Source organism: Malurus melanocephalus, unplaced genomic scaffold (assembly GCF_030028575.1).
Source record: "Malurus melanocephalus ecotype Western Australia unplaced genomic scaffold, MMel_1.1 scaffold_118, whole genome shotgun sequence".
NCBI classification, from domain to species: Eukaryota; Metazoa; Chordata; class Aves; order Passeriformes; family Maluridae; genus Malurus; species Malurus melanocephalus.
In genome coordinates this window covers 594,436-607,776 of record NW_026623350.1, presented here as the reverse complement: position 1 = coordinate 607,776, position 13,341 = coordinate 594,436, and the positions used below count along the sequence as shown (strand labels likewise).

General features: G+C 45.0%; 1 protein-coding gene across 1 annotated transcript in view; it reads right to left on the bottom strand.

The window, feature by feature from the left end:
* LOC130575867 (sucrase-isomaltase, intestinal-like) overlaps window positions 1-13,341 on the bottom strand; it is a 39,847-nt gene that overhangs the window by 18,171 nt on the left and 8,335 nt on the right. Inside the window, exons 5-7 of the mRNA XM_057370084.1 lie at window positions 9,267-9,435; window positions 8,562-8,658; window positions 7,376-7,488 (exon numbers count right to left, since the gene is read on the bottom strand). Coding sequence (XP_057226067.1) covers window positions 7,376-7,488; window positions 8,562-8,658; window positions 9,267-9,435 — 379 coding nt within the window. The remainder of the gene's footprint in view (window positions 1-7,375; window positions 7,489-8,561; window positions 8,659-9,266; window positions 9,436-13,341) is intronic.

Sequence of the window (13,341 nt, the reverse complement as noted above, 5' to 3'; positions counted from 1 at the left end):
GCTCTCTGGAGATGCATTGCATGAAGGCACRCCTTCCTATGGGATTTTCTACAGGAAGAGACTGACCTGGGAAAGCAATGTTGAACTTGATATTGCTCTAAAATACATTAGTGATGCTAGTGCATCAGTACACGGATGTACAAAGTGCATCAGACAGAAAAGCACATTGGGAGAGAGGCAGAAAAAAGCCGAGGATGCTTTAATGCATCTGAGCTGTGGAACACGCAGGGTAAATTGCTTCCAAACAAGAAAAGCTTGGGAACACACAGTCAAACCTGAGCATTAAGCATTACAAATTTGGCTACAGCGTGCTTTCCCTTGCTGGGAGGCTGCTGTTTCACCTAAGCAAAAATACAAGGAGGCCAGAACAACTGGTGGGGTTAATGCTCTGGGTCTCTCCAGGAGGATACTGAAGCTGACCAGCTACTTGTCCCATCCCACCTTAACTTTCCTATTCCTCCTCAGCACCTACTTCTCCTCCAATTCAGCTGGAGGCTGGGCTCTTCAGATGAAGCCAGGGCAGCTCTCAGCAGCATGTTCCTGCAATGGAGGCACTCAGCTGTCACTGCAAGCTGCCGTGCCCTCGCCAGGAGAGGCCCTGGACAGGCAAAGCTGGTCCCCACCAAGTAGGGGGAGGCTGATGGGCAGAGATGCCATAATGGATCACCCAGACCATCTTCCAAGCTCTTCAGGGTTTTTCCATGGAGAGCTGAATGGGGCATGATGGGTCAGGACAATTCCCAGGCACCCTGTGAGCCAGCACCAAGGTGTCCAGGACAGCACAGCAAAGCCTCCAGGGCAAGAAGTCTTCTCTGTCACATCCACTCACCATGTTGGGGATAAATACATCTGAGGAGGCAGCAGAGCTTGTTTTAGAGCAGCAAAGGCTGCAAGATGAGCTTTGTGAACCCACCATTTTGTGCTCCTAAAGCAAATGCATATTTTGCCCTTGCTTTCTCTACTTTAAACAGAGAATGACCTCTACAAACAAGGTTAGAAACCAGACCAAAACAAAAAACTCCCTAATGAAATAAAATGTGTTGTGCACAGGCTTCTCATCTTGGACAAGAGAAATAGGGAAAACTGGCTGATAAATATTAATCCTGAAACTAAATGCAGAGCCCTGTGCCCTGGCAGGATGTCTGCATGGCATCTGCTGGCTCTTCCCAAGCAAGCTGGGAATTGGGAAAGGGATGGCCAGCCTGAGCAGAGGCAGTGGGAACTGCTGAGCAGYCCTGCTCTGGGTCCTGTGACACCCTGGGGCACTCCTGGCTGGGGAGGAGGAAGCAAACCAGCCAATACAGCGCATTTCCAGAGCTGGACGGGGATTTGCTCTTCCCCCAKGGCCTCTCAAGCATCCAGGAGGGCACCAGCAGGACCAGAGGTGGAGCTGTGACCACTGATGTCAGGCAGAGCCCTTCCCAGAGGGCTGGGGTTTGCTGAGGTTCACGGCTCACCCTTATGGGATGGTGCTGAGTCATTGTGGACCACAGAGAGAGATGGTATTTTGTGACAGCATCCCTTGAGGAGTYTGGGATTACAGCTGAACCAACAGAAAAGTATCCACCTTGCAAGTAAAATAYTAAGTTTTTAAAGTAATTAGCTCTCCAGGTTCACCAGGCTGGTGCATCTATGGTGAGCTTAATTGAAACCAGCAGAACATTTGAAGAGGAAGGATGAAAACAGGGCAGCAGGGAAAACAAATGTTCTTTTTTTCTAATTATGCAGTGGACTCTCTCTAATGGATCCCCCTGAAGCTTCCTGATAAAGTAACTGACATATGGTACCCACTCACAGATGGATCAGCAGAGGCAGGAATGTAATTTTGCAAACCTGAAAACTCAAGYTGGATTTGATATATATTTAGGATCTAGTTAATTCATATAGATTGCATTCTGCATACAAATGATCATAAAGTGCAGCAGGCAGAGAAGCCTGCTTGGCAAAATTGATTCCCATAGAATCAGAAAAGGTAGATGGGATATGGCAAGGGAACTGAGGAAGGAAAATTCAGAAACAGCAAACATATGGGGTATCCAAACAGAGGGGAAAAAAAAAAAAAGCAAAGATATGGTAGTGCAGAAACAGTAAACAAAAAGATCCTATCTTCTGTTCCAAATTTTCTTCTGCACTTGCTTCTTAAGTAACTCCTGTTGTCCAATAAATTCAGTGCTAGTTTTCCCATGTTTACATAACTTGGCATTATGTATATATCTTTTTCACTTTTTTCAGCTGCACCTGGGAGCTGATGTACCCAGGAGGTACCCTGAATGCATTTTGCAGTAAGAATGAAGTTCAGTGGAAACAAGTATATTTAACAGATAAAATCTTTGTCTAGGGAGCAGGTGATCTGTATTCATTTTCCCTGTGCTGGATTATTGGACAAATAACATTATTAATATGAGTATCAATGACATGAACTAGGTTATAAAGTCCACAGAGTAAATCAGGGTCCTATTCTGTTAACATTACGACCAAAGACTTCAATGAGAGACCAATGGCTGCAGAGTAATATATAACTATATCTATATAGATCCTATATATCTCAGAGGCTGGAGAGAGATACTCCTTCCTATGCTTAAAAAGGAGCTGAGATCTTCAGCAATGCAGATTGGCAATCTTGCACCCTAATTAGCCATACAAAATTATTTCTRAAGCTTGATATTTTCTTCAGCTCCCTATCTTCAAAGAGGAGTTACAGGAGGAAATGATAAGAACCCAGGTGGGCTAATGCTCAGGATTTAGACACAGAAATAGTGTTTCTGTGTACTCATGCAATGGCTAAGTTTCACAAGGTGCTCTTGTGGCCCAGGTATCTGTATCCAGCTCACCCCCTATGGCTGAGGCAGGCAGGTGAGTGCTGTGGGCACCTAATCAGTGAGAGGGTAACCTTCACTCAAAGCCTATTCACAGAAGCTAAGCTTCAATTTAGGAGAGCAAGAAGAAAGGTCCTGCAGCTGCTGTACCATAAAGAAGATGGTCACAACCTCAGGAATATAAAAATTGTAAGGATGTTCATTGCCAAGGTCTTGCTCCAAATGCTGCRTTGTTCTTTGCTTCACAGAACACTTTTCAGCTGTTTATTCCTTCTTGGGGAATCTGTGAATTCAGCTACAAGACTCTCAATGAACCATCTGTGATAAAACCTGGGTACAACCAGGTTCCTTGTGTTACCTCTCAAATAGGAGAGTGAACTAGAGACCTCCTGAAGTCTCTCACACCTGTAACTTGCCCACACTTCTGTAAGGAGGAAGCAAACCAGCAATTTTCTCTCAAAACTCATTTAGGAGACAGTATGCTCACTTACAGCTTGTTATGGGATAATTTGTGATAAAGTTACAAATTCACAGCCTTTATTCCACCCAAGAGCTATTAAATATCCATTTGTTAAACCCTAACTCTCCTGACAGTCTCCTTCTGGAGCTCATACACTACCACTATGCACTGCTGGTCTGTTCTGAAGGGCCACCAGTGGTCTTGGCACGAGGTGTGACTGCAGAGCCTCAGCCAGGCTCTGCTCAGTGCCTGAGCTCTTTACTTGTTACTGCTTTTTCTCACCCTCCTGCAAACTGAGGTGTTTGCCATTAAAAGTGATGTTTGTGTTACATAACTGTTCTGCACATCAGACCCCTTCTGCRGCAGGGATAAAATACACAGAGAGCTGTACAGGACCATCTCAGATGTGGCAGGACCAAAAGCCCCACMGCTGGGCTCAGGGACAGGAGGGAGCACAAGGATGGGGCTGGAGGCTTCTCCTTGCCGTGGCACTGGCCCAGCACACACCCCATGGCTGCTGTCACTGCAGTCACTGCTGTAGCACTCTGGGGACACTGGCAGGATGCCTCCTACAGCTCCACTCCGCTCCACACAGGACAGCAGGGGCACAGAGGGAGCAGSATTCAGCCCTCTCCTCCCTTCTCACAGCCTGCCTCATGCTCAGAGCCCATTTAGAGCAGGTTATCCTGGGCCAGGCTGGGATCCAGGGCCACCACTGCTTTTGCTGTTACCTGCCCTCACTCCAAGGATGCACAGAGAGCCTGGTGGCCCTGGCAGGGCAGCTGCAATGAACCCATATGACTACACAGAGAGAGAGCCCTGCTCTTGGCATAGCCTGGACCCAGCAGCTCTGGCCAAGCGTCTGTGGTCCACCCTAAGTGCTGGTGGCAACCTGGAGAGGTGTGTGGGGAAATCTTGCACACTCCAGAGCCCAAATAAAGAGCTTTGTTACAAAGCTGTCCTAACTCAGATTTGGAGGGCACATGAGAGCACAGAGCAGAGCTGAGCCCTAAACTTCTCACAGAAACAAGCATAGSAGGGGCAGAGAGGCTGCTCAGATATTGAGGTGGCACTGAAGGCATTGGCACAAAACGTTTGGKAAAGATGTAAAGCACTTTGCTCTGRAAACAKCTCCCTTGTTCTCACCAGCTGTGCCCCTGGCCACCCTGCCACACTGTGGGGACACCCTGGAGAGATGCATTGGGTGGTCCCTGCAAAAAGCAGTGACTGGGGCAGATCCTGGCACAGGAGGGAGGCAGGTGCCATTCCCCTGAGAAGCTCATTGCAGCAGTGCAGCCTGGTCCTACCAGGGTCCCTGCAGCCAGGAGCTCCCAAAACACCACTTCCCCTGCAAACAGCTGAGAGAGTCGAGCCATGCTGCTGAGCAGTGCCTTGCAGACATCAGTGACATTTCTCCTTTCTACCYCTTCTACCTCCCTACAGCATGACAATAACTGTCGGGAAAGTCCTCTCAGTGTGACAGAAAATACAACTGAAAAATAAAGTCTTTTCTGTCTCCTTCACCTTCCCACATAACTTGTACATAAAAGCCAAATTATTACCCTAGAGACTAATGATATGGTAATTGTAACATTTTTGACCTTGGAATTTCAGGATGTTTACTGAAGAAGTTATTATTTCACAGTGAAATTACTAACATGCGTTGTTTAAGATTCCCTAGAGAGCTGAGCACAAGCTCCAAGAATACAAAGCAGGATTTTTTTGTCCTGCCATGTGACATKTCTCATTAGGAGACGCCCACTGCTCTCCTTTACCTTGTTTTCTTTGCTCCAGCTCCATTTCCAGAGACAGGGGTGGAAAGTGAGCTGCCACTACCCATCAGCTGGGGAGTGAGAACTCCCTCATTTTATTTTCAGCTGCTGACCACCTGCTAAGCTGCAGAAATGCTGCCTCCAAATACCAGTAAAAGACTTGGAAAAGAAACAGGCATGGCTCTAATTTCCACTGTACTGCTGCACTAACTCCCTTGAAATGGGGATCAAAGCTCCAGCCTGGGGGAGARCTGCTTTAATCCCCCCCCTTTTTCCTTTTTTCCCCCTCAGTTTTATTACCCATGTGTAAGTTGAAAACCCAATTTGCTTGCTGGTCTGTGGCACTGGGATCAGAGATGGTGTGTGCTGGTTTTGGCTGGGATAGAGTTAATTTTCTTTACAGWACCTGGTGTGGGGCTGTGTTCTGGATTTATGCTGGAAATAGTGATGATAATTCAGGGATATTTTTGATTTGTTGAGCAGTGTTTATACAGAGTCAAGGCCTTTCCTGCCCTCTACTCTACCCTAGATCTGAGTTGGCTGGGGGTGCACAGAGTTGGGAGGGGGCTCAGCCAGGACAGCTGAGCCCTGCCAGCCCAAGGGATGCTCCAAATCAKATGGCTTCATACTCAGCATATAAATCTGGGGGAAGAGGAAGGGAGAGCACGAACATTCGGAGTGATGGCAGTTGTCTTCCCCACTAACAGTCACATGTCCAGCCAATTCCTGGAGGTGGTTAARCACCCTCCTGCCCCTGGAAAGTGGTGAATGAATTCCTTGTTTTGCCTTGCTTGCAAGCACAATTTTGCTTTACCCATAAAACTGTCTTTCTCTCAACCCACAGATATTCTCACTCTTACCCTTTGGATTCTCTCCCCCACTCCACTGAGGGGGAGTGAGCAARGGGCTGTGTGGGGCTGAGTTGCCAGCTGGGGTTAAACCGTGAAGGCAATGGTGAGGAGGATGTGCAGRGGGAGCTGGAAACCTCCAGGCAGCRGAGCAAGTGCTCCTGCTCCAGGACATGGAGGGGCACTGTCAGCCTCTCCCCTCTCTGGGAGGTAGCACCTGAACCTCTGGTTGGAAAAGGAAGGTCTAGGAGACCCCACTGCCCTGGAGAAGCTCCAGCCTTCCCAAAACAGCAGTATGAGCAAGTCTTATCCCTTCCTTCACCAAAGCAGAACCAAGCAATACCTTCCTTCTGCGCTAATCTTCCTTTTCCMTCAGTCTAAACCACAGTATTTCTGTTCACATACAGGCACTTCAAAAGAARGCAAGCGTAGGATATGGAGGCTTTGAAAAGCCAAGAAAGACAAAATGTTGGCTGAAAATCAGAGCTCAGGCCCCTCTGAGGGGTGGCACAGGGAAAGACACAGCACCTGCACATCTCACTGTGAGCTCTGAGTRCTCAGCTCTGGGATTCCCTTTTGCACTTCTGCACTTCCAGTTGCAGCCTGATTCTCAAGGTCTGCACAGTGACCCTCCTTCTCACAGTGACATAGCCCTCCTCAGCTTTGCTCCAAACTCTAAGTTTGCCACTGATTTTTTTATGAACACAGCTCAGGTCTGAGGAGGCAATTTTGTGTGCAAAGGCCCAGCTGAAATATCATTTGGTGCCCAGGAAAAACATGGTTTCTGCTGCTTTTTTGACACAGTCCTCACTAGATAAACATTGCATGTACAATTCCAAAGCAGTTATTTGCATGTGTGCTCTCACACCTCTGGAAAGCACTGGGCARTTGAATAGCAAGTGGGTACATTCTATGAGACAGCAGCAAATGCATTGTTATACATCCACACTCTCCAAYGCAATTATATGGGTTTTCATTAGTRAAAAASAGGCTGATAGCTCCAAAATCAGAAAGTGATTCCACTGGCAAATAAAGGCTTGAAAACTTAAAAATGCATTCAACATCTCTGAAATCCAGCATATATAAAGTTCCCAAACATTCCCATTTGTGCTCTGCCTAGTTTGTTTTCTCAGCCCACAGTGTCAAAATGCAGTCTTGTCATATGGTAAAGACTATAAAAGTGTGACAGCCCAGACAGGAATAATCTTAGACAGATTTCTTTCTAATCATTACATCCCTTTAGTGCTCTCCTGCATCCCATCCTGACACACTGCAGGAAAGGCTGGAGACGTGCACTGAGCACCCAGCCAACCTGTGACACTCAGACAGACTGCTCACAGATGCTTGAGCATASGCCAGCTCTCCCATGGAGCTGAAGCTGCACTTTGTAGGAACGGATCAGGACAAAGCTCTGGCTGCACTCCCTGCTGCTGACAGGACTGTCACAAGGCACTGTTCCATGTGCACTGTGCTGCTCACCTCAGTGTACTGCTGCACCACATTTTCAGGAGTCGGTCCCAAGAACAGATAGAAGTCGAGGATCCCTCCAATAGTGCGGAAAGTTAAAGATGGGTTTGGAGACAGAGTAACATCTGAAAGGGAAAAAAGGATTCTCAGTACAAACCAGCTCTGCACTATACATGGCAATCAAGAATGCATCAGGGGAGGTCGAGACTTGACTTTAAGAAGCATTTCTTTACTGAGATGGCAGCCAAATGCAGAACAGACTTCCTAGAGAGGCTGTCGGTGCCCTGACCCTGTCGGTGTTTAAGAGGAATTTGGACAATGCCTTAACAACATGTTCAGCTTTTGGTCAGCCTTGAAGTGTTCAGGCAGTGTACTCTAAGTACATTTTATGTCCCTTCTATCTGAAATATCATATCAATCATATCATATCATATCATCATATCATGTCACATCATATCATATCTCATATGTCAAATCCTATCCTACCCATCCTAGGTGTGCGCTTGCTGGGCCCTTTTGTGAGCCTTGTGGGTATGGGTGGATGGGCAGACAGGGCCTGTAGGCAGGCAGGCAATTCCCAAGTGTTTCTGTAACTTCTGCTTTCAGATTGGCATCAGGCAGCAGTAAATCACAGAAACCCATGCAGATTGCATAGATCCATTTGTCTCAGTTTCATATGTATAAAAAGGATCAACAAGCTTGTGGTTTTGGTTCCTCTGTGCTATTTTAATCTTCTTATTGGAAGCCATTGTCTGCCAGGTGAAACTGAATTTTAGAGACTGAGTGAAGATTCCTCTTTTCTGAAATTATACCACTAGATTAATACGGTTAGGTGACCATGGCAACGTACAAAACTATCTCCAAAGACATAATATAGGACTAACTTAAATTGATTTGATTTCATTATGCCAGTCTCAGAGGAAATTTCTTCCACCTTCTTCTTTCCTTCTATTTGCATCTATTTCTAAAAAAAATTAGGTATGCATTTTCCCTGAAAATGCCAAAATTCTTTGTTAAAGTCATTCTACTGAAATCCCATTGAAAACTCTATAGCARCTCCTGGAAGCTTAGTTAGAGAGCAGTCACTCACATTTGTATCACACTGAAAAAGCAATCAGTAAAACAGTTTTTTATACTTACTAATCTATCATATTCCTATATGGATTTTAAAGAGGGAACCCATACATTATCTTTTTACCTTGTGCATTGGAGTTCAGAAGGAGAACACCATGGGCATTGGAGTCAGATTCCACGCACATATAGAAAGGGTGAACGCCATAGAGGTTGGCAAATGCCTGAAACATAAACAGCACGTGAGGTATGACTTGACTTTGCTATTTTTCATAGTTTTTGTCAGGTAGATACATATGCACAGACAAGGAAATTAATTGATTCAGTTAGAGACTTATTTTGAAAGGCTGGGGATTTTCTTCATCTAAATTGGCATGAAGTCAAATTGATAAAAAAGAGTTCTTTTTTTCTGCCTTATCACAATGGAAATTTTTAGTCTTTCCCAGTTAAACCTATGATATTCTGCTAAACCCTTTGAACTGTCATGAGTAAAAATCACTTTGCCAGTTAAAACAGACTCATCAACCCCYGACTCCACTTCAGCCAAATATCTAATGGGTCCTGCTGAAGTCCAGCTTGTTTGGATGAACAGGGATTGATCCATGAAATATAAAGCTTTCCTGAAGCAGAATCTTGGCACACAAAATACTTTTCTCTGAAAACTGCACTGTGAGAAAGCTTCGTACAAAAGGTTTCAAAGTTCCCTCAGAACAATTCACGGCTTTGTCACTTAACTGAAACTGATGATACCTGCAAAACCTGTGACACTTCATGTCTGCCACCTCCTTTTGGTGACAAGAGCTAGGACAAAGCGTTGCACAGAGTGAATTACCGTAGGAGCCTGGTCCCGGGCGTACATGCCRTAGGTGACAAAGTCCATGTTGTGCTTGAAAGTCGGGTGCTCATGCTCCCCAAACCCRTACACAGATGTGGATGGCACAGCAGTGGTGATCTGAAGGAACTGGTTGGAGTAGAACAGATCGACCAGGGGACTGTCCCACCTGTGACAAACAGAGGGAGACACGATTAGATTGCTCCTCTATCATTTTAAGTTCATGCCTGGCTATTTATACTCTTAACGTATTTTGGAAAATAACAACATTAAAAATCCATTACATTCTATGCATGCCTCTAACGTGCTTAACCTAACACATTAAATTCAATCTTGCAGTGACTGAAGATATCTATTTATGCAAATAAAAAAAAAAAAGCATCACTACAATTTTTGAAAAGAACAACTAAAATAACAGAAGACAGACTATAAATCTATTACCAAATTAAGTGGTTGCTTGTGCTATTTCTATGACAACCAACGTGAAAGGCTAAAAATTGTTATTACACAGTGGAGTTCAGAATCCTTAATGAGAACAACACAAATTTTATCAGCTTTTTTTTTTTTTTTAAATGTTTTGCTCTATTGGGACCTGAATATCCCTAACTTCATGTAGGGGCCTAAAATWGAGGTATAGCTTTCTCCAGACTCTGCTTGAACAAAATGTTTTTATTGTGATGATTCTCTCCTGCTTCTCTCACCAGCTTAATGCCTTTCTTTCTATTGAATCATCTGTGGACACAAGCTCACATTTTAATTAGGTGCTACATTCTGTTTCCTATCTCTAGAGCTATAATGAGCTGCAAGCTAGATGGGGGAGAACTTAGTCAAGCTGTGGAGAAGTGTTTTGTTAATGGTCCTGTGTATGCCATGAGTAGCTCATTTAGATAGCACCCTCTCGAGCCTTGTTTAACCATGAATTTGTTACTGCTAATTAAAATAAATGAGCCCATGCCATAGAGCATAGAAGTGGCATAACTCTCCCTTTAATGGTCTTCTGTCAAGGATTTTGACAAAATTAAATGGTTGATCAAATTGACTGGTAAACCGGAGAAATGGAAGGTGGGCTGTGTCAGTGGGGAGCCACTCTACCCCATGAGGAGCACTCTGGTGATGCCACCCGTGCCACCAGCACCCCAGCCTGGGGACAAATCCCTGCTGCTGGGAGGACTGGGAGAGCATCACTGCTCCCACCATGCTGGCTTGCTCTCCCCACAAGGATGCAAGGACAGCTGCTCACAGGGGTGCTCAAGGCACTCACTTACCTGACCRTGCAAGAAACAGGCACAAACTATCCCTTAAAAGCTCTAGACAAATCCAAAGTCTAGCACAGGTACTAAAAGGGCCTGTATTTTTCAAAAAGTCTGTTTGTCCTTTCTTACAAGCAGGAAAAGTAAGAATTTGTATATAACTCTTGATTTGCTTTTTTTGCCAGCAGGAACCCCTTCCTCCCACCTTTCCATCACCTCCACCCACATGCAGTACTGAATAAGATTATTTTCTTTTAGGAAGGTTATGCATGCAAAATATCCCTGAGAATCAGATCCAGCCCTTGACAAATAGAGGCCTTCCTGCAAGAAGTGGCTGCTGTTTAGGAACAGGGATGTAGGAACAGGGATGTAGGAACATGGAGCTGTATTCCTGTCCACAGGAGTGTCACAGAGCTCTGCTCGGAGCCAAGGCAGGAAGGGCCACTGCTCTAAGTGGACCACAGATTTATGCAAAACTCAAACTATGCTGGAGGGGAAATGCTTTGGAAAGAGCTTAAATATCTGTCCTAACTCACTGAGCACTCTCCATGATGCCTGTTCAGACAACATGAGGCTTTTTACATTTGTGGTACCCCCATTACAGTACTGACATTTCCTATCATGACAACCATTARTGTTACCATGGCGTTAAAGTATTCCTGCAGCTCAGCAAGTCCCCTCTCTGACCAGGAGGGTCACTGGGGTAGTGCAAACAACAGCCCTAGAAACAAGCCCTGTGCCCCACTGTTTCTATACATGTTGTGGAGAAGCTGRTTTGTGACTCATGCCTTCCTTCAGGCAGCTGTCACGCACTCTGCTTCTGCATGACATTGCCACAACAGTGCCCTGCTGGGCCCCGCTCCATGGCTCAGCTCCCCGKGGGCTGCCACCCCCCAGCACAGCTCCCCATGCTGTGCCACCAGCACTGCGCCCAGCAGCCTTGTCTGTCCCCAAAYTCCGCATGCCAGCACAGCTATGTGCTAAATATAGCATTAACATGACACAACAAGGCTGCYAATGACTCCCTCTTTTTTTTCTGGGCATCATTACATCATCTCCACCCGGAGGAAAGCRTGGACAGATTTTCCTCWGGCATCACTCTCTGCCTCCACTCTSCAGCAGTTTCCAGARTCCTTGTGCTCTCCAATGCACTGTGGTAGGCTGCTGTGCTATTTTACGTGCTTGCGTGTGTGGTGTTGGCAAAGAGCAATAAATAAAAAAATTACGTCTAATATTCCTTAAAACTTCAACCACAATAAAAAAGTGTTRTATTTCTCTCACCACCCTTCTTGCTGGGTTAAAACAGATAAAAGGAACAACACAGGAGGGAGCATAAAATGACATGATGTCTACAGGAATTTACATGGTTCTCTTCTAAGAGTCCTACAAACCCTAAAAGCATTCTAATGCACAACAGAAGGGATCTAAAAGCTCTAAAACCACAGCTGAACAGTTGCTCACTGTCAAAAATCCCACCCCTACTAGCAGCTAGACAAGCAAAGCCTGTGAGGACAAGAACTCTTCTCTTTGCACAAGAGATGATCACTGCAGCCCCATTCACTGCTGAAAGCTTTAACCTATTAGTATATCTGTGATAGACACACTGCTGCCTGTGAGATACAAACCAGCCTCCCCACATGCAGCCTGGGCCATTGGCTGTGAACAGTCAGCTGCTGCCTGTCCAAGGAGTCTGACTGAGAAAAGATACTCTTTTCTTCCAAACACTTTGCACTGTACTCAAGAATAAACCTCTCTAATTTTAACCTCTTATCAGGCCAAAAAAATAATGACTCAGATTGAGGTCTCTGTAAAAATTAACATTTCTGGCCAGCAAGGGAGCTARTCTCACACCCAGCAGTCAAACCACTGGCCACCAGGATGAAACRTAACTGGAGTGGTTCAAGGAAGTAGTATTAAAGGAAGGTGTGTAGGTACACAAATAAAACATCCTGTTCATGTTGAAGGTGTAGCTTGTGACTAACRTTGTCACAACATTTGAGGGGAATGACTAAAAGGCAGTACAAGATGGTTTTCAGGAATGCAACTATCAGTTCTTTGTAATACAAACTGGACATGATGTGTACCTGTCTGCATGACTTTGCTCTGCTGAGGTTTATTGGAAACCAACAAGTGCAGTGCAATGGCTCGAAGCACTGACTCACCTGSAGTGAGCAAGCAGCTGTGTGGTGCTGGCTGGGGTTAAACCATAACACACTGTCTCACAACAGCTGTATTCCTTATTAGCTGTAAGTCTTGGACACCACTGGAGTGCAGAAGGCTCCCCAAGAATGAATTTTTATATGTTTATCTTACTTTAAAGGTGATTTGTCAAATAGGTGGAGAAAATCAGAAGGAGTAATCAACAGATTTTCCACAAACATGACTTTATATTTACAGTTATTGACACAGTTCTGCTCTCCTTCTACTGCATTCATTGTTGGGCTATCAGGAAATGTCCTGTAAGACACTGGATACACAATGCTTTATTTTTGCTCTGAAAAACACTTGGSTAAGTGATATACCTACAATACTTCTTGCCTATGTTACATAAATCTTCATGATTAGAAGACTAAAATAATGGCTCTTACAAACTAGGAACAAGCCCAAGCTACCCATGATGCATACAATTTACTGCCACTGCTTTCAGCAAAACGGCAGTTAAGACAACAGCGTTATAAATCATTCCAACAGCCTTGCCTATGTAAAAACGTCTCCATGCTAAGTGGTGTCTGTGCTTGCTACCACAATCAATAAAAAAGGCAGCTGAAGACTGCAGCAAACTTTTTGGAAATTAGGGAAAATCTTGATTAAATTTTGGTTATTTG